Source organism: Aythya ferina, assembly GCF_964211825.1.
Source record: "Aythya ferina genome assembly, chromosome: 1".
Taxonomy (NCBI): Eukaryota; Metazoa; Chordata; class Aves; order Anseriformes; family Anatidae; genus Aythya; species Aythya ferina.
Genome location: NC_140296.1, coordinates 92,474,429 through 92,497,153, shown reverse-complemented (window position 1 = coordinate 92,497,153; position 22,725 = coordinate 92,474,429). Strand labels below are relative to the sequence as shown.

Sequence of the window (22,725 nt, the reverse complement as noted above, 5' to 3'; positions counted from 1 at the left end):
CATCAGTGAGTGCTGCTCGGCGCTGCCTGTGTGCCTGCGAGCCCGCAGCTCCCAGCCCGAGAGCAGAAGGGGGCTGTTGCCATGGGAATGGAGAGGGCACTTCGGGAGAGCATCTGGAGCCGCATCCCTGCCTGCCCAAGGCAGCTGGATGCGGAGGGGAGCACGACTAAAAGGAGGTGGCAGAGAGACGGAGACACAGCAAAATGCGTGCACGTTAGAGGAGGGACCTCCCCAGAATGAGAGTGCAGTGGGACACAGAGGAGCAGGGACACCAAACTGCCAGGCAGCGGTGGCTCGGCTTGGTGGGGCTGAGCCTTGTTTTCCGCTCTGTTTGACGCTGGGAAAAGGCCCAGCCAAAGCCCGGCTGTAGCAAGATGGGATCTGCCTCCTCCACTTACCGGCCCAAGTGTATTTATTTGGATGTTGATGGAAGAATTCAAAAGGTACTCGTGCTGTTTTCTCGCAAAGTGGCGTCTCCGGCCGCAGCGGCGGCTGCAGGCTGTGCTTGCTGGGTGTCCTCTTTCTGCGAGGCGAGCGAGACGCGTGGCTCCAAGCCTCTTTTGAAAGGGAGGGGGGGTCTCCAGCAGCTTCTGCTTTTGGACACAGATTTTAATTTAAAGGGGAAGGGGCTGCTGGCAGCCTGCGAGCACCCGGTGCTGCCGGCGCTCGCTGCCTACGCAGGAGTTTCGCAGCGTTGCAGGACGCCTCTCCGAGAGCAGCCTCCTGACGTGTTTGCAAAGTTTTGCTGGCGGAGAGGTGTTCCCCGGGCTTTGAGCCCGGACACCGCAGCTGGAGAGCACGGAGCTGTTTTGGGATTGCCCACCAGTGGGCTTGTAGGACGGGTGCTTTCCTAGTGGGAAGTTACAGGGCGGGCAGGTGCCGGGTGCTGCTGTGCGGCTGCGGTGCCGCGGGGCCCCAGCGCCCTTGTGAAGCCGGTTGTAAAATGTCGATGGATGTTAATCAAATCTTGGACTCCGGTTAGTCTGCCTTGTTTGCTTAGCCACGGTTCGCAGCACAGGGGAAACGGCAGGGGAAAATGTGTTCTGGCTGAAGGGGAGAGCTCACACCGTAGAGCAGAGAGCCCACCGCTTTTAAGCTGGGAAACGCCTCCGTGTTTTTGTAAGTCAGTCCTCTTTTTCTTCTTTCTGACGGCAGTTCCTTGGCCACAGACCGAGTGCCTTTTATAAAACAGAGCGAAAGCCACCGAGAGGCTCACAAGTAAGCTCTGACTTGCAAAATTCAAATACCCATCCTTTGTGCTCCGGCTCCAAGTTGTCGTTTCATCCAGCCGTGCCGTGCCTCTCTCTTTGAAAAAGAAACCAGCAGAGATGCCCTTCCCCTTCCCTCCTCTCCTGTGTATGAATGACCACAGGAACAGGGCAGAGGCAGAGCTCAGCCGTGCCCTGCCCCGCGTGCCTCCACTGCCCACGGTCCCCTCTGTCACTGCCCGGGGGACACCCCGCCACCAGCAGCACCGCCGTGGAGCCGGCCATCAGGAACGGGACCCTGGGGAGTTCTGCTCTTCTGAGAGCGTACGGAGCACTTCTGTAGGTGTTAGTAAATCACACCGTTTGCCATCACCACTGGGTTTGGCTGGTTTTATTTGGCTTGTCAGTTATTTTTGTGGGTTTTTTTTTTGTTTGTTTTTAAAAGAGCATTTTCACAGAGCCAGTCTCTGGAGAGCACTTTTGTCACTGAAAGCGTAGAAGAGGCACAGCCGCATGAGCAAGCAAATGCAAACTCGGGCGGCATTAAGTTTTTTTTTTTTTTGCTCGATAAATGTTATCTGTTTCTTTTGTCAGATGTGAAATTCCATCTGTGCAATGTTTGGAAGGAGTCCTGCTATAAAAATACCAAGTAAATGGGGTTCACCCAGGGGTAAGCAGGGCATTATCTCAGATCCTCATGCCTCCTCTGTAACAACATCCCTTGGAGAAAAAAAAAAAAAAAAAAAGAAAAAAAAAAAAAAGAAAAAAAAAGCAGCCCTTAATCTTCTGAGGAATGCAATATTTGAGACTTCTAAAGGGAACTCATTAAATCAATGCTGAGCCGATAATGAGGTATGAGCTTCGTTACAGCAGAGCTTGCTGAGTTTGAAAGGGCTCAGCTCCAACTTGCAAGCGGCTTGCTGGACATGGCAGAGCTGTGCTGTGGCCAGGACTGGCCAGGCTACAGGGACGATTAGTCATGGTGGCAATTACTAAGAGTCAGTTTTGTGTTTCTACCGCACCTTAAACCAGTGTGACCTCGGGGTGTGCTGCTGATTTTGGAAGATGTGATTTCCCCTCTGTGCTGGAGCGAATGAAGGGACAACGCAGGCCCCACGGGCTGCATGCCACCACTCCTGGGAGCCCGCACGTTGCAGATGAGCACCTGAAAATGCTCTGCAGCAAGAGCTGAACTAAGCTAAGTAGGTTTGTGTGTCATCGGGTCCAGAGAGGCACGAGTGGGGAAGGCAAAGGGACGTGGCTTGGTGGTTTGCAGCGATGGTTGGAGCTGGAGGAGGGTTTGCTGGGGTTGAATGGACACGTGGAAGGGAATGACTCCAGCAGGAATGTCGTTGTGGGTGCTCACAATCAAAAGTCTGGCTTCTGTGTCCACCAGGAGAAGGCTTTGGCCTGCTAATAGCATTGTGCTGGCCAAGGAACAGAGGACCAGAGCCCCTGTAGAGTGGCCACCTGCTGACCTGGTGGAGGCAGAACCACAACTGAAGCACGAGGTGGAGGGGACAGCCCTGCCAAGGCTGCTGGAGAAGGAAGATCAAAGGCTTAGCAGCACTACAGCTGTGTGCTGAACCGGTGCCCTGCACAGACCCGCTTCAAAGAGGCCATTTGTTCTTGGGGCTGATTGAAAAATGGGGTTTTGGCATGATGCCCCTCCTAATCAGTGCCTACACGATGTGGATGCACACCTGGGGAAATCAGCACTGCTGGATTTACCTATTTCTAAAGGATGTTCTTGCCCAGAGACGTTCAGAAGTTCATAAGCCACTTGCCTGGTCACCCACCCTCCTCTGTACTTTGCATGCATGTCCAGGGCTTCACACACCTGAGAAACACGTCCGTGTCCCACTTGTACACAGCCAGGATTGCTGCCAGCTGAAGGAGAAGACGGTGGATTGGGGAACGGTGCCCTCGTTTCACAGAAGATAAGGAGACCTCACAAGACCACGGTGGGCAGGGATTTCTCCTCAATCCTGGAGTGCCACTAGATGGGGTCAAGCACTCAAGCCCCCCGGTCTGCCAGTGGAGAAGTGAGGTTTGCCTTGAAAAACTTGAGCAAGCCACCAACAGCATCTCTGCGGCATTATTAGCCTTCATAATGTCATTAACCCTTTGGCTTCTTTTTTAAGAAAAAATCCTGTCGAGTCTGTTTTGAATTAAAAGTCCACCAGCACAGAGCTCATGCTCGTTTTTATTTTTATTTTTTCCACACAGAAACTACTGGGGATCATTTGGTTTTGACCTTTGAGATTAAAGTGGTGAGAAAGCAGAAGCAGCCAGTGGCCACATTCCCAGGTGGGTGGCTTTATGGCTCTTGTTTTCAAATGTCACAGGGTGGTGGCTTTGTTCACACAGTCGTAAGGCGTTCTTCTGAGAAAATGCTTGTCTTGAGAGGATTTCTGTTTCCAGTGTCTTAATCAACATCATATTTGTAACAAGGATGGAAAGTCAGAAGCCTACAGAGCCTGAATGAACTGGAAAAATGAGAAAGACTGCCGCTTTTGTCAGAGATTCAAGGAGATCACTCAGGGTGATATTTCTTCCCTGTCAGAAAGCGAATCAAGAATTTTGGAGTCATTTTGCTGGTTTACTGAGTCATTCTGGATGCTGAGCAGAGAAATTAGCTTTCTTTTCCTCTGGGAAATGTATTGACTCCAACCTTTCTCAGCGTCTACTGTGCTGGCCCGTCAAGCAGCACAACGAGATACCCACAGCTCTTGCTCCCCTTGGCCCGAGGTCCACGAAGAGCAGAACAAAGCGAAGATTGGGTTCTGGTGCTGCAGTTATTGCACTGAAATGTCAGGGCATAGGAATAATTTCTGTCATGTGAGCTTTTCTTTTTAATTAGAGCAACAGCCACTGTGGTATAAATGCCTAGACTCCAGCAAACCCAACAGATTTTTCCAAAGCTCGCCGTGCTATTTTTAACACGCCGAACTGGATTCAGATTAAAAACAAAACCCGGCAGAAAAATAGTGACATGATGATGAGTTTGAGGCCATTAAGAGTCTTCGCACCCCTAATTGCTGCAAGACATCCCCGTGACTTTCTTGGCACAGGGGACCAGCATGCTCTGTGCTGCCCACGTCTTTGTCCCGTGTCTGTTCAGATGAAGGATTTAGCACAATACACGTTGGTTTTTAGGGTGATACACCAGGGTGTGCAGAGGAGGAAGTCACGGGCAGTCAGGACGTGGACACCTCTTGGGGCTGCTCTGCCTGGCCACCTCATTGCAAAGCAGCAAAAAATAAACAGCAGGTTCCGTCTGACTCCATCACGTTACAGCACCTAAAGAGTATGTAAACATCTGAGAGAGTAATAATGGCCTCAAAACAGGCTTTTAAAAAACTGAGAGAAAATGTCATACTTGAGACCTCTGTCCCCTTTCCTCCCATCTTTCCTCTCCAGTGTGCGTCCTCTGAGCACGTAGGAGGCCAAGCCACAATCCCAGCACAGCTCTGTAATTCCAGCACAGCTCCATCATCCTTCTGTGTCCATCCACCAGGAAGTCTTCTGTGGACAGATGTAGCCTATTGCAGTCCATGCTCACTTTAGCCAAGACAAAGCATAAATTTAACACCCTCCTGCTAGTGTTACTGAAGGATTTGGACAAGCAAACCATTGAAGCTTACGTTATTTATGTGAGCCTCTTTTGGTGTAGTACAAACAAGACAAAGCACCTTGTTTCTAGCACCTTTCTGGCTAACTTCTACAGCTGCAGACTGGCCTTTCACCTCTCACTGCTTTTCCTGACTCTGTTGACTAATATCATACTTCTACCAGCCCAACATTATCAAGCATGTTGGAACATCAGGCAGCATTATTTTTGTTAGTATTTTTGAGACAAGCAGCCCAGCTTAGCTCACATTTAGTGAGGACATTTGGTCCTAAAGCATCTTTATCACCCAGTTTATGAAACATTTCAAGCCTAATGCATTAATGTGCTACAGGGTTAATTGCATTTAGTACTCCATTAGAAGCAATTCTGTGCCCTTTCTGTGTTAACAGAAGCTAAAATATAAACATTTTAGTTAATCGTCAAAGGTTGAAATGTTTCCATATCTGCTGTAGAAACGAAGAAACTTTCCGCTCAGCATCACCAAATCTGCCTTGCTGGTTCCTGGTTGTATTCTGCCACTAGTCATTATTGCTGAAAGACTGGATACTGTCAATATGTCCTTTGGTGGAGTCAGTAGGGTGCACAAGGTTCTCTTTAATGTAACCTCTTTCCTCTACAACCCCAACAACTCTATAAAGTGATGAAATCCTTACTTATAGTGTCAGAGACCACCTCTGTCATACTGTCCTTCTCAATGGATGTCCAAGATTGCCCAAGGGGAATCACCACATATCGTTGTATTTTTTTCCTAAAAAGAGAAAAATCTCCTTTCTCATAGCTTTCTGTTCAGGAATGTTATAAAGGATGGGAATTGCAGCTTGCCATACAACCACATGCCTCAGGATCCTGATGCATCAGCTCTGTCTGGCTCCTGTTTCTCTTTTTAGGGTAATGTATATAATTAGGGAACTAAGGGGATTCACTCCACTTAAACATAAACCACAGTCATCTAAAAGTCAGTGGTGACTGCTCCAAGCTAGTCATGTAGGTTCCCCCACAGGCACTGGGGAGGCAGGCGGTATCTCCAGAGGATGATTCATCCCATCCTAGACTGGATTTTGGAGATGCGTGGGCTGACTTTCCCTTTGGAAGTGGTCCTCTACCAGCAATAGCAGGTGCCTAGCTGAGCAGCATGGATGAGACATCCAGCACGTAGATGTTTTGAGCTACGTCAGACAAACCCCACTGGTACGTTTCATGTAGGTGCCGTGTTGAAATGAATGTTGCTCCGCGGCTCAAAGGTAGGTGTGAACCAGCAGGGCTGCAGCACTCTGGCCATTGAAAATAAAAAATCTGCCCTGTTCGTCACTGCCTAACACAGGCAGGGTCTGGAGAGCTCAGGCAGTTTTAATTTCTGTTAGGATTCTTCGGCAAGGGCACTCATTTTTTCTTTCCCACACAAGCCTGTGCACATACACACATTTATTTTCTTTTCTCCTCTTAGCAAAGCTCCTACTGCATCAAACAGATGGCAAAGCTGGCAAACTATTTTTAATACTGTTTAACACTTGAGCGCAGAAAAATGGAGTGGTTTTCCAAATATCTACTGTTAATTAGTGCGAGAAATAAAGAATGGACAGTTTGGAGATAGCTGGGCTCATGCTATAATACTTGCATCTGAATTCCATGAATGAGAAGCCTGGGAGATGTTTAGATGTGGGGTGTTAGGTAAGGCTTCTGTTGAATGTCAAGAGCCATGCCTGATAAGGTAGGTACTCGGGACTATTTTTTGAGGAAGATCTATTTGCTTACTTGCCTAGAAAAATGAGTTCCTTCCAGTGATTTCTACAGGGAGTTATCTAAGAGCTCTGGATCCTACTTCATTTTGACATGGACAACAAAAACTGCTGAAGAGAAAGGGAAAATCACAATGAAATTTTCACATCAGCCGCCTGCCTCATTCAGAAATCCTCCATGTGAAAACTACTATTACAGAAGCAGTAACAGCTTCCCTGGTCCACAAGAGATAGATACATAACTGAATTTTACCAAATGCTTCTCTGACGCACTATCCTTCAGTCTCATTAGTCAAAGATTATCATTTTAGATTGCTTTACCTCCACATTTTAAGTGTGTCACATTTGTGACTCCGAACATTGCTTGCTCACTGAGCTGAATGAAAAGCACCAGCAAGTGCAAAAAGTCTTGAATACAGCAGGCAAAAGGAAGTCGGACTGCAAACTGAGCATAGGCTGGCTTTGAAAATATTCCTGCATTATTCATCTATGAGTTTCACTAGGGTAAAAAAAAAAAAAAAAAAAAAAAAAAAAAAAGCTGGTTAAATACTTGGAAGGAAACCCAATTACCAACAACAGATCAGGAGAGGATAACGTTGTGGACGGGGTTTGCAGTGTACAGAGAAGATTGGTTGTTCTGAGGATCAAATATAGAACAGAAATTGGATTTGTAGGCTGTGTTTTTACCCATCCTATCTTAAAGCAAAATATAATGCAATTAGTTGTAAACTGGTAGGTCACAGAGCATGCGCACTGTGGTCCCTTAGTAACATCTCCAGCATGGTCCTTAATGCTAAACTGCTCCTCTAAGTGAGGATGCCAGACAGACAGCAGGACTCTCAATCCCTGCTCTGTCTGAGAGGAGCTTCATAATCCTCCACCAGAGGTGGATACTGTGGATTAAGACAGAATGACCTCTTATTTCAGAGGAAGACCAAAAAAAAAAAAAAAAATATATATATATATATATACATATATATACATGTATATTCCAAAAAATGCAGAAAGGACTGCAGGAGAGAAAGCACCCCACAGTTTCAGCCCCACAGAAGTGAGCTCTGGGCCAGGAACCAGGCATCCGACTTGAGTCACGCTGTCCTACTTCACAGTCACTGCATGCTTCATCAACATCTTATTTCCACTCCAAAAAGCCTCAGTTATTATTCATTCTGCTTTCCCCCCCTTTGCTTTGCATTACTCTCCAAGGCAGGAAGACAGAGTTCCCTGCTTAAATCAAATGACTACTTCTTGGTCTTGGAGTGTTATTAAAATGACCCAACTAAGCACTCAGGGAAGACTAGTTTTCCAGTAATTTTTCTGCACATGGTAGAAGTTATTCTAACAGGAAAAAAAAAAAAAAGGCAGAAATATGAAATAATGTTAACTCTCTAACAGGAGAAACTAATTGTTTGCAGATGTTGCATCATTTTGGAGGAACACATTCCTTCCCTCCTGGCACAAATCCAAGGGAGATGCAATTAACGGGGTTTACACGGGGCTGATTTTCTTAGTGGCATTTAAGCCATCAATCTGCAAGCTGAAGCAGAAGCCTCATTTCTCCTTCCCCATGCAGTTTATCACTTCTGCGAGACTGCTTGCATGATTTTGGCTCTGCCTTTTCTTCAGAAGGGACTCTGACAGCTGAGAGTCTTGTGCTGTGCGTGCAAGATCTTAGCCACAGCTCTAGAAACTGCTGCAGTCTCCTGCCTTTGACTTATGTTTGCTCCATAGCAAGGTCTCACTCCTGTCCAAAGCAGTGCTACCTTCCAGCACCAGGTGTTTGTGCATGGAGTGAGGTGCTGGGACACATTGTGGCAGTGCCTGGCTTGCCATCCAGGATAGGAACAGGGATCTAAGCAAGATGATGACTGGGTCAGAGACCGCTGAGACATTTGAGGTTTGAAGAGCAATGAAATCCCTTGGTGCTGATGTGGGTCTGGATCAGACCTACAAGTGGTGCCAGAAAAGTGTCATCATGGAGACCTGGGCCGAACACCAATGGGTTCAGGACATCTGCCCAGCCAATGGCATCTTCATGGCAGTGTGGAAAGTGCTCATTTCTCCACTCAGTGGCAATAGGACTTGCTATCCTCAAAGCTGCAGGTCAGCCACCTTCCCTGGTCATGGGAGAAGCCATGCGTGCCAGCTGGCTGAAGCATGGCTACAAGCCAAATGTCACCGTATCAGCTTGATGGTGCTAATGTCCCTGCAACAAACATGGACTTGAGGCAAATAGGATTCCTTTACTGGGCTGCAGCCATCGATAGTACACAGCACTGTCCTCCTGTCTCTCCAAAATGCATTCCAGTTGTATTCCATCAGGACAACTGACATTGGCTTTATTGGGAACATAAACCTGCAGGCAATAACAGGAACAATTACATAGTCCTGGGAAACGTTGGAGGCTGTCTGCTTTGCTTTAGAAGAGAAGGAAGTTGGTTAGAAAAGCTCAGCAGGTTGCAAAAGCAGAGAACTTAATTAGCATATGCTCTTTGATTAGGAAAAACGAAAAAAAAAAAAAAAAAGAAAAAAGAAAGAAAAAAAAAAAGAAAAAAAAAAAAAAAAAAGAGCTGGGAAGCTGGGAACAACCATTAACATCCTGAGACGAGTATCAAAGTACAGTGGGTGATTCACAAATCCACTTTTAGTAATCCTAAATAAAAATGCCAAGTATGGAAAGATAAATAGCATGTATGGAGATAGCTCATAAGCTAGAAAATAATATCTACAGTCTTTGTTTCTCTTCCCACTCTTTCACTATTGCGTGGAGTAATGGAATTATTAATGTTCATCCTCAATGAACTGAAAGCTCCTGCTGCTTTCCATGAGTCAGGCAGCTTTCTTACCTTTAATGTTTTTTAAATATATATCTTTTTAGTCTTTTCCTCTCTTATCTGTCCCAGTCAATAGTAATTGATTTCCAGAAAAAGAAGCCTCAATACCTGAAATAGCACTCCCAGAACAACACAAGCCTTTACCCTGTGCTCAGCTGCAATTACCATCATCTGCTCAGCTGCAGCATATACGAGTTGTTGGTACAGGAGCAGCTTCCCAGTAGTCTGTCAGCCAATTTTAGCAGCTATCACTCCAACAGGATGCTGCGTTCTGCTCAGAGCAGGGTTTCCATGCTATCTGAACCTGATTAGCTATGTTTTATTGCTTTGGTTGCCACTGTATTTTAATAAACAAGGGTCAATCACCGAGGAAGTTAGCAAAACAGCCTTTTAGAACACACCCGGGCATTAGTCCCACCCATTTCCTCAGTAATGCTTATTAACTACCCCAGCAATTAATTGCCTTGAGTTTTGGTAACGTAAATATATTACCTACTGTAAGTCCATCTGGGTTGGAAAACAGGGAAGGTGAGTGTATGCTTCTGTATTAGTCACAGGCGTCTCTTGAGGACACTGATGTCATTCAGCTAATGATGCTTAGCTGAAAAATAAGGGTGCTTTTAACCACCCATGCAAAGTGAGACCTGAAGCATTGCTCCAGCATCAGGTTTTGGTGCATAGTATTGCATGCACAACAGCACTGAGCCAGGGTGGCCAGAGCTTGTGTTTTTGTCTCGATTCCTCCAATAGTTCAGGAGAAAGGACAGCGAGATAAGTTTACTTAAATTGCCATCTCCAAAAATCATGTTTATAACAATCTCAGCCTAGACCCCAGCAGGGCTAGGTGGATGCATCTCCTAGCAGGGCTAGGAGATGGAGCTTGAGGGCAGGCTGGCCATGCCGGCACAAGAGAGTAAGGAGAATTGGGGGATGGATGAGAAAAGAAGCCAGAAAAGCCCACACTGTGACTGCAGCGTTGGGTTGGACATGGGCAGGGGGAAGTGTCAGAGGCAGTGTTCACTGTAGCACAGCCTCTCCAGGGCTTGGCACTGCCTCCAGAACTCCCAGGGCTTGCATTGTACCAAGACATTAGCAGATGCCTACCCTCCTTGCTGGCAGAACATCCCACAGCTTTGCCAGTGTGGGCAGCAGAGGTCTGGGTTGGGCATCACGCAAAATCCCCATGCTACCAGGGATATGGGATTGTGTTACTGAGAGCTACATGGCAATGGGGTCAAACAAATGCTGCATTCCCAGCCCTGCTGCTGCCCCTTCAAGGTCCAAGCCCTGACCTAGCAGCAGGAACAACCGGAGCCTGGTAGGCTGCAGGGACTTGGACACAACTGGAGGAGAAAAATGCTCTCTTCTGCTTACAGCGAGCTTAAGTTAGAGTAATCCAAATAGCAGTGCATTTTTATACCATCCAGGGAATCCCTAAATCTGGGTTGTTTTCCTCCTAAATCCAGGCTGTTGCTTCATTATATTTGCGGTTGTTGCCATCCTGCAACTCTACTGCATTATGCGATACCTTCCGCTGTCAGTCCTCATACATTACTGCTCTACTTCTGAATAGTGCAATTAGGTCTCTGGAGCTTTCTTTTTTTATTGAAAAATAGCAAAGGTATTAAAGTGGGAGCATATAATATCCCAGCTCACGAGTCAAATCAGATAATTGGAAAGGTAGGCTGAGCCTTAAAATTGGCCCAGTTCAAGCCTGAATAGAGTTCATCTCCCACTGGGAGCTAACTGTCCTTTCTCTCCTCTGTCTTCATTTTCTCCCTGCTGCTGTTTGGTTTGGAAGGTGATCTTCAGTAAATACTGCAACTCCAGAGATATTATGGACCTCTTCTGCATCGCAACAGGGTTGCCAAGGTAGGCCTCTCATTTATGAGATTCGTTTCACTTTTGCTCCATTAGTTCTAGGGACATTTTAAAGCCAGGCCCCAAATGATCTGGTGACCTGCTCTCCAGGCTTCTCTCTTGTTCCAGCCTTCTGGAAGAAGAAGCTGGGGCAACACAGACAGCCCCAGCTGGAAAAGTGCATGAAGCCCTGGCAGGTTTTTAGCCGCCTTGAACAGAACAGAGCTACTCTACAAAAATAACGCCAAGTGCAGAATCCCTGCCCAGAGTACATATGGGCTCTGCGTGCCTCACAATTACACCGGTTTATTCCCCATATTGAGTGAAAAGCAACAGCATTTTTAAAACCTGCATTTTAATGGAAAAACTTGGGGCCAATGAGAAGCATTGCCGTCAGGTGCTAAACTTTATATTTAGGTACACTACAGGCTAATCCCAGGCATGGGACAGTCAAACTGAGTAACCCAAGAGAACCAATTTATAGAATAAAGGGAGGGCAGCCCCTCAGCCGTGCCCCAAACCCACCCCTACCAGAGGGCATCTGCTGTCTGCAGGTGGGCCTCAAGAAGCATCAGGGAAATGCCCAGCAGCATGCAATAAGCCGTGGTGTTTACTTCTGTACGTACATGTTTATGACACACACACACCAAAAACAAAACAAAAAAAAAGCACAGGAAAAATAAGTCAGTCCTTTAATCACAATTTTATTGTATGACTTCAGATCTAGGGACTGAATGATAAAATAGTCCATATTGACTCAGAATTTGCATAGGTTACTAAAGAGAATTAACAGCCTTTGCTGTTTATCCTTGCTGTTTCCTTCCATTTGACATTAAAGACATTAATAACTCTTATTTGCCTGTGATGTCAAATACTTCCACCCCATCAAGCAGGAAACTTGGTTCAGCAGAGTCATTCATGAGTAGGGCGTTCACGGCATATTTGTCCTTTTATTTTCAGCAAAGGACTTCTGCAGTTCTATTCATTCTAATTAGGCTCCTGGAGCCAGCGCAGACCTTCACATTTGAGCCTATGATATCACACCTAGCACAGGATGCAAATGAAGGCTCCGTATTTAGGAAGAATATTTGTTTTGTTTGTTTTGGTAAGGGAGTTAGTAGATGATTTAAAGACTGGTAGTGATTTGTATATTGTGAGTCAATATATAGCCACCTAGTCAATGTATCACAAAACACAGCTTTTCAACAGAAATTATTAGTTGATGAGTCAACAGTACGCAGGAGTTACCAAGGAGCAAAGTTCACTCTGAGATCAAAGATGATCACATTTCACATTTTGCCAGTAACATCTCTGGTAACTGAAATGGGCAAAACACCAGGCCTACCTGGCCCTGTGCTTTGACCCTTTCTGCACCACGTAAAAGTGGGTCTGGGGTAGCACCAGCCATGCCAGGAGTACTGCACAAGGGAAAATGGCTGTGTGCCGTGCACGGCAGCATAGGATCTCAGCCAGCATTTCTCGCTCAAATAAACCTCTCTGGAACATACTTTTCAGAAACACAACCATCTCCCTCTTGACAGCAGACAATTGTATGGTATCCATTGACCCGACGATGCCAGCAAACTCGGAGAGGTAAGCCGTGCTGCAACGTGAGAGAGGGGGTGTTGGGCTGCGATGCCTCTTGTAGGCAACATGAGGTGAGCAGCTTGCCAGGGGCAGGGAGGTGACACCACGAACAGCCTGCTGGCTTATAACTCTGATGCCGGCTGGTTTTGAAGATTTTTTGCTTGTTATTAAAGTAGGAGTGATTGTCTGAGGAAAAAATACTGCTTTTAAGTATTTAATGCAGAACAGCTGTTCCCATCCCACTCTGTTTGCTGTCAAGGCTCCCAGCTCCTTTGTTCCCTGGCTCCTTTACTGCTCTGTTAGGACCAAACCGTGACATCAGCCGCAAGCGAAGTCAAAGTCTTTGATGAGGTTAAGCCTCTTCCACGCTGGCGTTGGCCCTTCCTGTCTCCACATCCCTTTCTCTTTTTCTCCTTGGCTCCCCGTTGCTTGTTCAGCCTTGCACTTTTATTTTTACTGTGACTGCTCACAGTTACTACTTCTGCTGTTACTTATTCCATTGCAAATTTCATCGTGACTTGTCTCTGGTGTTACCTACACTGGTGCCACGTGTCAGAGCCCCAGCAGCCATGATGCTACAATGCTACAACCTCTTGCTCTGGGTGCCATGAGCATGGTCCCCACCACAGGAGCTTCCTTCCAGCCTAGCAGAGCTCCTCACCATCTCAGTCTGCAAGCTCTTGAGACTTGCCAAAGAAGAGGCATTTTTACCACATTTGTTTCACAAAAAAGATCTCCTTGTGTCTAGGTCAGCAGTAAACTGAGGGTTAATTGTACATAAAAAGTGCCCCCTCCATATTTAAAATGACAGAGTTTGAGCAGGCTTAGAATATGTTCAGATATTCTGTGATTGTCACAAGTGATTGTCCTGCTCTGCTCTGCACTGGTGCAGCCTCACCTTGAGTAATGTGTGCAGTTTTGGGCACCACACTAAAAGGACACAAAACTATTACAGTCCAAAGCAGGGCTACAAAGACTGCAAAGGGTCTGGAGGGCACGATGTGTGAGGATCGGCTGAGGTCCCTTGGTTTGCTCAGCCCTGAGCAGAGCAGGCTGAGGGGAGGCCTCATGGCAGCCTGCAGCCCCCTCACGAGGGGAGCGGAGGGGCAGGCGCTGAGCTCTGCTCTCTGGGGACAGCGACAGGACCCGAGGGGACGGCATGGAGCTGGGACAGGGGAGGGTCAGGCTGGGGGTTAGGGAAAGGGTCTGCACCCAGAGGTGGGTCAGGCACTGGGACAGGCTCCCTGGGGCAGTGGTCATAGCCCCAAGCCTACTCCAAATGGTCTTGGCTCCAAGCCTGGAGTTCAAGAAGTGTTTGGACAATGCTCTCGGCTATAGGGCCTGATTTTTGGGTGGTCCCATGTGGACCCAGTAGTTGGACCTGATGATCCTTGTGGGTCCCTTCCAACTTGGGATATGCTGTGATTCTGTGATACTTTTCCTCCTCAGGGAATGCAGATGTGAAATACAAGCTGCTTTCTCAGCACTGCTAACATCAACCCTCTCCGACTCTTCCAGGTCTCCCTACAAAGTGATACCTGTTGCCACTGGGCAGCTCTCAGGTAAAATAACCCTTTTGAACTGTATTTGCTAAAACTGAGGTTGCAATCATTTCCATTCAGAAATTATGTGGCTGTGATGCATTCTGTTGTGGCTGAAGCTATGGCAGAATTAAAAGTATTCTGGAGGAAAATTAAAAAAAAAAAAAAAAAAAAAAAAGGAAAAAGAAAAAAGTTGTCCCCAAATTTCAAAGTCTTTGAAGATGAGGTGGAATGGCTGGAGGCCAGGGGACTTCCAAAGTGCTCAGCCTGGGCCTGACTCAGCACAGAGCAGCGGTGCTGCGAAGGCATTGCCGACCACGCTTGAAAGCCCATCCCGCAGTGCTTTGTTCATCCCTCAGCAAACCTCTGCTGAAAGCCGAGCACTGCGTTTGAACCCTGTGTTATTTCCAAATGGCTGAGGAGGGAGCATAAATTTCTGTTGTGGGCATAGTAGCTCGGAGTGTAATAAATATTTAAATACACCTGACAAGATTAAAGGAGGCCTGGATGAAAGATGACATCTGGAATACGTTCCCCAGTGCACAGTGGTGTTGTCCTCCTCAGGCAGGACTGAAGTGACATTTTCACTGTTTTTCTTTGCATGCCGGTGTTGGGCTCAGGCCAGCAGCTCTTAGGCACTGGAGCAGAGCATTTGCTTGGGGCAATTCCTGTAGATTGTCTGACTCGCAGCAGCCCTCATCCTCATCAACTGCAGTATCTCCTGCCACTCAGTCTCTCCCAGGCAGCCTGAGCAGGACCCTGGGTTTTACCTGGTGGAGCTGCCCTGGGGAGGGAAGGGAACATCACCTGGGGACACAGTCTGGAGGAGTAAAATGGGAAGATAGGAGAGACAGAGGCAAGAGGTTAAGATCATTTTGGGAATGGAGAGCACATGGGAAGAACAGGAGGAAGCCAGGAAGTCTGTGTCTGAACAAAAAATGGTTTACAGAAATGGGTGAGGCTCCTGGGACAGGGGCAAGGCAGTTTGGCTGTTTTCCTGCTAGTTGCTTTTTCTTGCTTAGGCTCCTGTGTTATGCGAGAAAACAGTGTCTCAAAGTGCTGTGTTTTATAGATGGGGAGGTGCAGGGAGCTGAAGCCTCTCTTTGAAGTGCCCATATTCCCCACAGCAGAGGTGCTTACAGGAAAGGGCACAGCTAGGCAATGAAGGAGGATGCCTGGGTTGACACGGAGAGGCAACAGCTGGGCCCTTGTGCAGGCTGAGAGCAAATGAAAGCAGAGAGCAGACAGAAAACAGGGAAGAACTTTATCACAGAGAAGTTTGTTGCAAGCCATAAACTGGTCCTGTGTCACCAGCCAAAGCCAAGGGACACACGTGACCGCTAAGAGGAAGGAAGCTGTTTGTTAAACTATTTCCTTATTGTAACAAACTCAGCAGGGGCAGCGTCACGCTGCTAGTCCAGGAGCACATGCATGCATTATCAGGTCAGACAAGGTGGGGTCTCGGCTGGAGCACCTTTATCTACATATACCACCCTGTATATGTAACCAATATCCACATACCCTGAGATAGAGAAAGGTGAATGCTGATGGGGCTGTTCCCGGGAATGCCACCATGGTATACCAGCAGAGAAGCTGGTTGAAGGGCTTTTTTTTTTTTTTTTTTTCTCCACACGAAGCTAGCCGTATATTTTTATAAGACCATACATGACTTCTCACACTTTCCCAGGGCCCTCATTTTTCAGCCTGGCTGACAGCACATGGCTCTGCTTTGTGCTGAATGAAGCTCACTGTGTCAGCAAGGTCTCTGCTCCCTCCCTGCGTTTTATAGAACAAAGATTTCCAAAGATCTGAGCTGAGAAGGGCAAGAAAAATTCTGGTGGTAGGTTGCCAAAGCATAAGACAGAATCTGCTGGGGAAAGAGGCAGAAAGTTGAACTGTGTGTGATGGAATGAGTGTTCCTTGGTGTCTGTTTCTCTTTCACATGGGTTGTCATTAATCTTAAGCATTCCTGACATTTTGCTGAGAGTAGGAAGAATGAGCAGAGTGGGAAATTGTTCTTCTTCATTAAAAGAAAAAAAAATATAGAAAAGCTCTGTTCTAGCTGTCACTTCTAAAACAGCTCTGCCTGTGTGATTCTGCCTCCCAAAGCAACTTCTTCAAAAGCATGCCAAAAGAGGGTCACCCCAATTTCCACAGTGCTGGGAGCTGATGCACCTCCTTCCAGCAGTCTCCCAAGCAGCTGGAAGAGAGTGGTGCGTGCTTCAGCAGAACAAAGGCTGTAGAAGGTGGGACTGGAAAATACAATCCTTCGGGAGGGAAATACAAGCAGTGGCTTTCATCCAGCAAAAGAGATATCCACCAGAGTCCAGCTAGAAACTGTTCTTCATTTCCTGGCGGTAGCCAGGGGAGAGGGTTGGGATTACAGAGGTTGTTACTCAGTGGCTGTTGGAGGCAGCAGTGGTCGCTGCATCACTCCCAGGCAGACACCATGTTCACCTGGCCTGCAAAACCCCTCTGAGATGGCATCTTGTCCCTCCTGACACCAGAGAGGCTCTGGTCTGCGCCCTCGAGTTGGAACAGGCTCAAAGCTCACAAAGTGATGGCTGCGCTGTAGCTGTGCTTGGAGTTCAGGCACTCTGCAAAACTGCTGAAAATGCCAATTAAGGGAACAAATCCTGCTGGCAGCACGCTCTTGAGAAATACAACTGAAGTTTATTTTTCTTCTGAGAGCATGGAGGAAGGAGTTAGGGTGGTGCTCAGTGGGCCTGACCCGCAGTGGTCCTACCTAGGGGGAAGCATGGGCTGAGGCTTTCCTACCTCTACAAGGTTGAGTGAGTCTGTAAAGACCTCACAAGGGACAAAAGCCAAAAGTACGTGCGATGTGCTGAGCTTGGCCACCACTCTCCCCGCACCACCATCTACAGCTCTTTCTTGTGGGGCCTCCAACGCGAGCAGCCCCTGGAAAGGATGTGAAAAGATCCAGAGAGAGCAGCACCCTTGCTGCTGCCCTGATGGGGCTGGAGGCCACCACACGGGGAGGGAAACCCACCTTTTGTCCCCAGGGATATTGCTTGACGTGGGAGAGCTGTCTTGACAGGTGCAGGTGCCTGCTACAAGAGTCTTGTCAGGGGCAGGGCCAGCCCACAGGCCATTTGGGCAGCTTCAGCAGGGAAGCACTTGGGTTTCTTCAACAATTCAGTGCACAGGCCCTTGCACAGGTACCTGTTTATTGCTGGTAAAGCCACAGAAGCTCATCACTGCGTCTAAATCTACCTATTCTGGGATCTCTTTTCCATTTGGAGGCACGTTGACACCCATAGCTCAGGCAAGAGAGAAGAATATGAGAAAAGCGCTTGCGTGGGGCGCGGGGCAGCTGCCTTGGGATTACTCACCTAGCGAGGGCTTGCATGTGGCAGCCCAAATTACCCCGAGCTGCCAAGCGAATTTGGCACTCGGTGTGATGAGACTCACGGACGTGGGCTTCCAAGGCTTCCTGAGGTGCGTGCCCACCTGCCTGTGTGCTTGCTGAATTCCTCTGACCGCCCAGGTCCAAACAAATCACAGGAAGGGGGAACACGGGCAGGTGCCCAAGCCAAAGGCACAGGCACACGTGAGGGCAGGACACTGCAGTGAAAAAATAAAGCAGCTGAGGTGAAAGGGAGCTGGGGGGACCCTGGGTGTCAGCGTGGAGAAAAGCAGTCAGACCGGAGCAAAGGGAGTAGAAGGACACTCGGCTTTCCTGTTTGCAGAGGAGGGGATGAGCAAGAGTAAGTGACACGGGTGAGCTGCTTCATTTTCTTCGTAATTGGGAGTTACCCCCCTGAAAGGAGCAGGGCAAAGAAAAGGCTCGTTGTCCCTTTAAGATGAGACGAGCTGCCACTCTTAGTCATATATCTGTACTGCACCCTAGGGTTATAAAAACATACATCTTCGTTTTGAAAGTCTTTTATTACATCCATAAACATCAGATTGCAGCTGACTGTTCCTGGGATGAGAATGTCCTAGTACTCCAAGTGAGTTTTGGCAGGGGGAGGGAGTGAAAGTAAGATTGGTTGTTTTTTTACCAGGCCGGTGTTTATAGAGGACTTGTCAGCTTCCCGCACGCTCCAGCCGCTGTCAGTGCTGAGCAGCAGTGCAGGGAGAGGGCAAGGGTGGCTCTGCTAAGCCCCACCGCCGGATTTGTCTCTCATCCCAGGTGCTGCCCACGGTAAGCTTTCCTCCCCTCTTAACTGGGACGCGGTGGTGCTCGCTCGGTGGGGTTTTCAGCAGCAGGCTTGTTTTTGTCTGTGCGTGAGAGCGGGGAAACGGGAAAACGGGTCTGCGAGATAAGAACCGATCTCCTTGGTGCTGCCAGCCGCCCCGCTGGGAGCCGGGTGGCAGCAGAAGCAAGGGGGTTAGATGGGAGCCCTCCCGTTCTTGCTCCGGTTTGGGGACCCGGGGGTTGCAGCCAAACTGCTTTGTGCCGAAAGCTGAAGGCTCTCAACGAGCATTTCTGGCGTCTCCGCTGTCTGAGCGACTGCAAATCCTTTCAACAGGTACAAGAGCTGTTATTTAGGAGCATGCTGTGAGCGCTGGGCTGCACTTCTCTCCGATGCACTCAGTGCAGGTGATTGCACTCATGAGGGGCGCTGCGAAAAGCACAAGAAGGAGCTCCCGAAACACCACCGGGGTGCTTCTGTGCAGGGGATAAGCGGGCGCTCGGTGATCTGTGTACGAAAAGCATGCAAACATTTCCGCTCCTGCAGCACGAGAGGCCGGAGGGACGCGCACACCGCAGGCAGTGTGGTGTGGGTTACACCAGTGGGGCTTCCCCAGGCTGGCTCTCCTGGCCCCATGGCACCCCGGCAGCCGAGGGAACCCACACATCCCACCTAGGAGACATCAAAGGGGTCTCCTCCAAACAAGATGCCTCTCAGAGGTCCAGCACCCCCAGAAAACTTTGGGGAGGGCTTGCCTGTGCTCTGCAAGGCGGAGGACGGCAGGCAAAATGTGGACTCAGCTGCATGACCAAATGCTGACACTCTTCAGGGGACCCAGGATGACTTTTTGGCCGAGTCCCTCATTGTCAAAGCCCTCCTTGCAGGGATGCTGAGTGTGTCTCCTCACTTTTCATTTTGTCTTTTGTGTCTCTTCTGTTGTTTTAGATAAAGAAGAATTGTTCCAGAATTTATTGGGACAGATTGCCGAGCAGTTCTCAAGGTAGGATGCTGAACATCATTATTTATTTAAAGTTTTGTTTCTTTTATCAGCCAGAAGTGAAAATTTCATAGGAGATAGAGAGGCATTTAAAATCTCTTTCAAATCCCTCTCTTCCTGCCGAATTTAGGCCAGGTACACACGTACCTCCTGCTGAGAGCAATGCGGTAGCTTAAACTGAGAGCAATTCTAGCTTATATTTAATCTAAAATTAAATGTTCTTACAGTGCTTCTGCCCTCTTAGGAAGCAAATGAAATGCTCCTTTGTAGAACACAAAACCCAGCTGATTTGTTCCATTTTTTCCCTTTATCACATGCATGTGTCCCTCCTCAGTGAGGATTTCTGAGCATCAGCAAGGGCTGCTAATTTCGTCCCAGCTAGTTTTGGCAGGACAGATCAACTCCACCACGGCTCAGCACATCACCAGGTTAATTCAGAGGAGAGCTGCAGCATGTGGCAGCACCAAGGTGCTGCTGTTGGACAGAGCATTATCAGTTTCACATCGCTTCCCGAGGGGGGGGTACAACAAACACCAAGTCACTGCAGACAGGGGGGTGCTGGAGCATTGCAGAGCCGCAGCAGATTCACAGAGCCACAACAAAATCCTTTGGTTTTAATTATTATTTTTTTTTTTTCTGAAAATGAAACGTGGATTTTCTGCCCCAAACTTTGACATGGCCATGGAAAATCTTCTTTTCCTTACGGCAGCCACAAGTGGCCCTGATCAATCCTCCCAAAAAGTTTCTGGTGGTCTGTAGCTAGGGTCGCCACGGCGCTAACTGTATGACATTAATCCATGAGGGTTTTCTTTCCAGGGTTTTTAAAATCAATGAACTGAAAACGGAAGTAGCTAATCACTTGGCAATGCTGGAGAAAAAGGTTGAATGTGAGTGTCCCTGTGCTCGCGTCGCAGAAACCCTTGCTCTCTCACCCCGGAGCACCCCGTCCCCTCCCGCATCCCCTGCCATCCCCGGCCCTGGCCCCACATCACCCCCCTGCATCCAGCAGCCCCCCAGCACCTCCGCGGGGGTCTCCCCTACAGCATTGCTCTGCTAACACACCTGCAGCCCGAGCTCTGCCTGCTACGCCCTTAGCTAACTGCAGGAAGGTGTCGCAGCTGCCTTCTGCTTTGGGTCAGCGCGCTGGGTATTGGCACGGGTTGTGCATTTTGTCTTTCGGTGAGCCTTTCTCCTCTGGGAAGCACCGCCTGTTAGTTAAGCTGTCGTGGGGCTTGTTCTTGCTGATTTCTGAGCCATGAGCACGGGGGGGCTGCACCTCCTCGGCCCTGGCCATCCACTGGCACATGCAAGGCAGCAGCAGCAGCATTTTGAGCTCGCCTCGCTTGTTCCGTGTGCTGACGGTGACACGGTTGGTTTTAGTTACTGTGCAACAACAAAGTCAAGTTCATCTGGTGAAAGAGCTCCTTTTCTGTTTTTTTTTTTTTGTTTTTTTTTTTTCCAGGCAGCATCCAACTTATCATTTTTCAGTATACTGTGCATAGAGCAGACCTGGGAAAGGCAGGGTAGGGTAGAAAGGCAGGTAGATGAACAAGACGCCGTCCCCTGGCACAGTTTTGACACCAAAGGCCACATCCTCATTGATATGCAGCATTTAAACTTCCCCGACACTACAGCTGCAAAGAGCACTTTCTCACTGGGGCTGGCTGGGAAAAAAAAAAAAAAAAAAAAAGTTTCTGGTTCGTGGAAAAAGTTGTTTTCCTGAAATTTCCCTCAACCAGAAGCTACCTTGACCCTGCAGCTGCTCAGCGAAAGTGATGCCTTTGTCAGCAGGAAAGGGGAAAAAAAAAAAAGCAGTCTCGTTCAAGGAGCAGCTGCAGGGGAGCCCTCCCAGGCCCCCCCCTTGCGAGGAGCCCAGCCAGCCACGGGCTGGCCAAGGCAAATGCAAGATGCAGCAAAATGCTGCTGTTCTGCCTGGCTGCTCCCTGTGGCACCTCCGGCAGCCCCCTCCTGGGGGAAGGAGCTCCCTGGGAAGGAGCTGCTCGAGGTGGGACCTCCCGAATTCGCCACGGAGCCACATCTGCAGCTCCCAGGCTTGCACGTTTGCAAAGCAAAGCGGAGGGGGAGGGAGAGCCCAGCCTCCCCTCTCAAGCAGGGATCCCAGGGGTTGCTCGAAGAGCCCCGTTCCAGGGCTGGATGCAGCCCAAGGATTTCTTTAGACAGCACAGGGTCTTTTCAGGAGGTATTTCTTGCTGCAGAATAATATAATGGGCCCTTCATCAGCGCACATGACAAGGCCATTTATCACTTGCAAGCCAAACGGGAAAAGAATTGTGCTTTTGTTTTGCCTTCTCCCCCACCTCCTTCGGAGATCCCTTTCCCACCACTCTCACGCGCGATCTCCAGGACTTCTTCCCCAGCGGGGTCGTGTGTGCAGGGATAAGTGCCCACAACAGCACAACATCTGCACCTCACATGGCACGTTCGCAGCTTCCTTCCCATTGCTGTCCAGAGATGTGTTTCAAGGAGCCCAAACTTTTCAAGTGATCTTTTGAGATCCAGCCTAAAGCTCAGACAAGGCCTCCATGCAGGGAAGGCGCTGGGAATGCTTTGTGCAGCAGCCTACACGGGGATGAGGGAGCTGGCAAAACCCTTGACAATTTGTAAGCGTCTCACATCCACCTGAAGAAAATAATTATGTAAATTCCCTGCCCCCCTGGAGAGGATTTGGAAGCAAGCTGAAGAGACGCAACAGGAAAAAACGCTCAGGGCTGCTATTTTGCTCCGTATCTCCTGTCCCCTCCGCGGTTGCCTGCCCTACCACCCCGTGGGTCTGGTGACCCTGCTCTGCTCCCGCTGCTTTGCATGGGCACCAGCCACCACTTCGGCAGCCCCCAAGCTTCCCCCAGGTGGATACCCTCGAATATATAGCAGCGTAGGAACTGGGTATCCAAAAAAAAGCACAACGTGATGCCCAGAGTACAGATACTGACTAAGCAGGACGGCGTCGTGTTTCTATTGTCACTTTGTGATCACTCAAAGAAATTGCTTTCAACGGTGCTAGACAAGAATATATGTTCACCTAGAAATGTTTTTTTTTTAAGTGGAGGGTATCCCTGTGATCAAGCATAAATCAAACTCCTTTTCCTCCCCTCTCCTGGTAGATGACATTTTTGGCTTGGTTCAAAATCTTTTCTTTTTTTTTCCCCC

General features: G+C 48.5%; 1 protein-coding gene across 9 annotated transcripts in view; it reads left to right on the top strand.

Annotated features, from left to right (window-relative positions):
- The first annotated feature begins 303 nt into the window (after nt 1–303).
- The window catches only part of PDE9A (phosphodiesterase 9A), a 41,391-nt gene continuing 18,969 nt past the window's right edge, over nt 304–22,725 (top strand). The window contains exons 1-6 of one of the 9 annotated variants that reach the window (XM_084530513.1): nt 304–443; nt 11,214–11,284; nt 12,788–12,865; nt 14,309–14,421; nt 19,506–19,560; nt 20,374–20,444. In XM_084530513.1, the coding sequence (XP_084386639.1) occupies nt 375–443; nt 11,214–11,284; nt 12,788–12,865; nt 14,309–14,421; nt 19,506–19,560; nt 20,374–20,444 (457 nt within the window). In that variant the 5' untranslated portion in view covers nt 304–374. Of the gene's footprint in view, nt 444–11,213; nt 11,285–12,787; nt 12,866–14,308; nt 14,422–18,109; nt 18,129–18,265; nt 18,569–18,815; nt 18,897–19,136; nt 19,280–19,505; nt 19,561–20,373; nt 20,445–22,725 lie in introns of those variants that run through there. The other 8 variants (XM_084530514.1, XM_084530516.1, XM_084530519.1 and 5 more) reach the window with 8 other exon arrangements.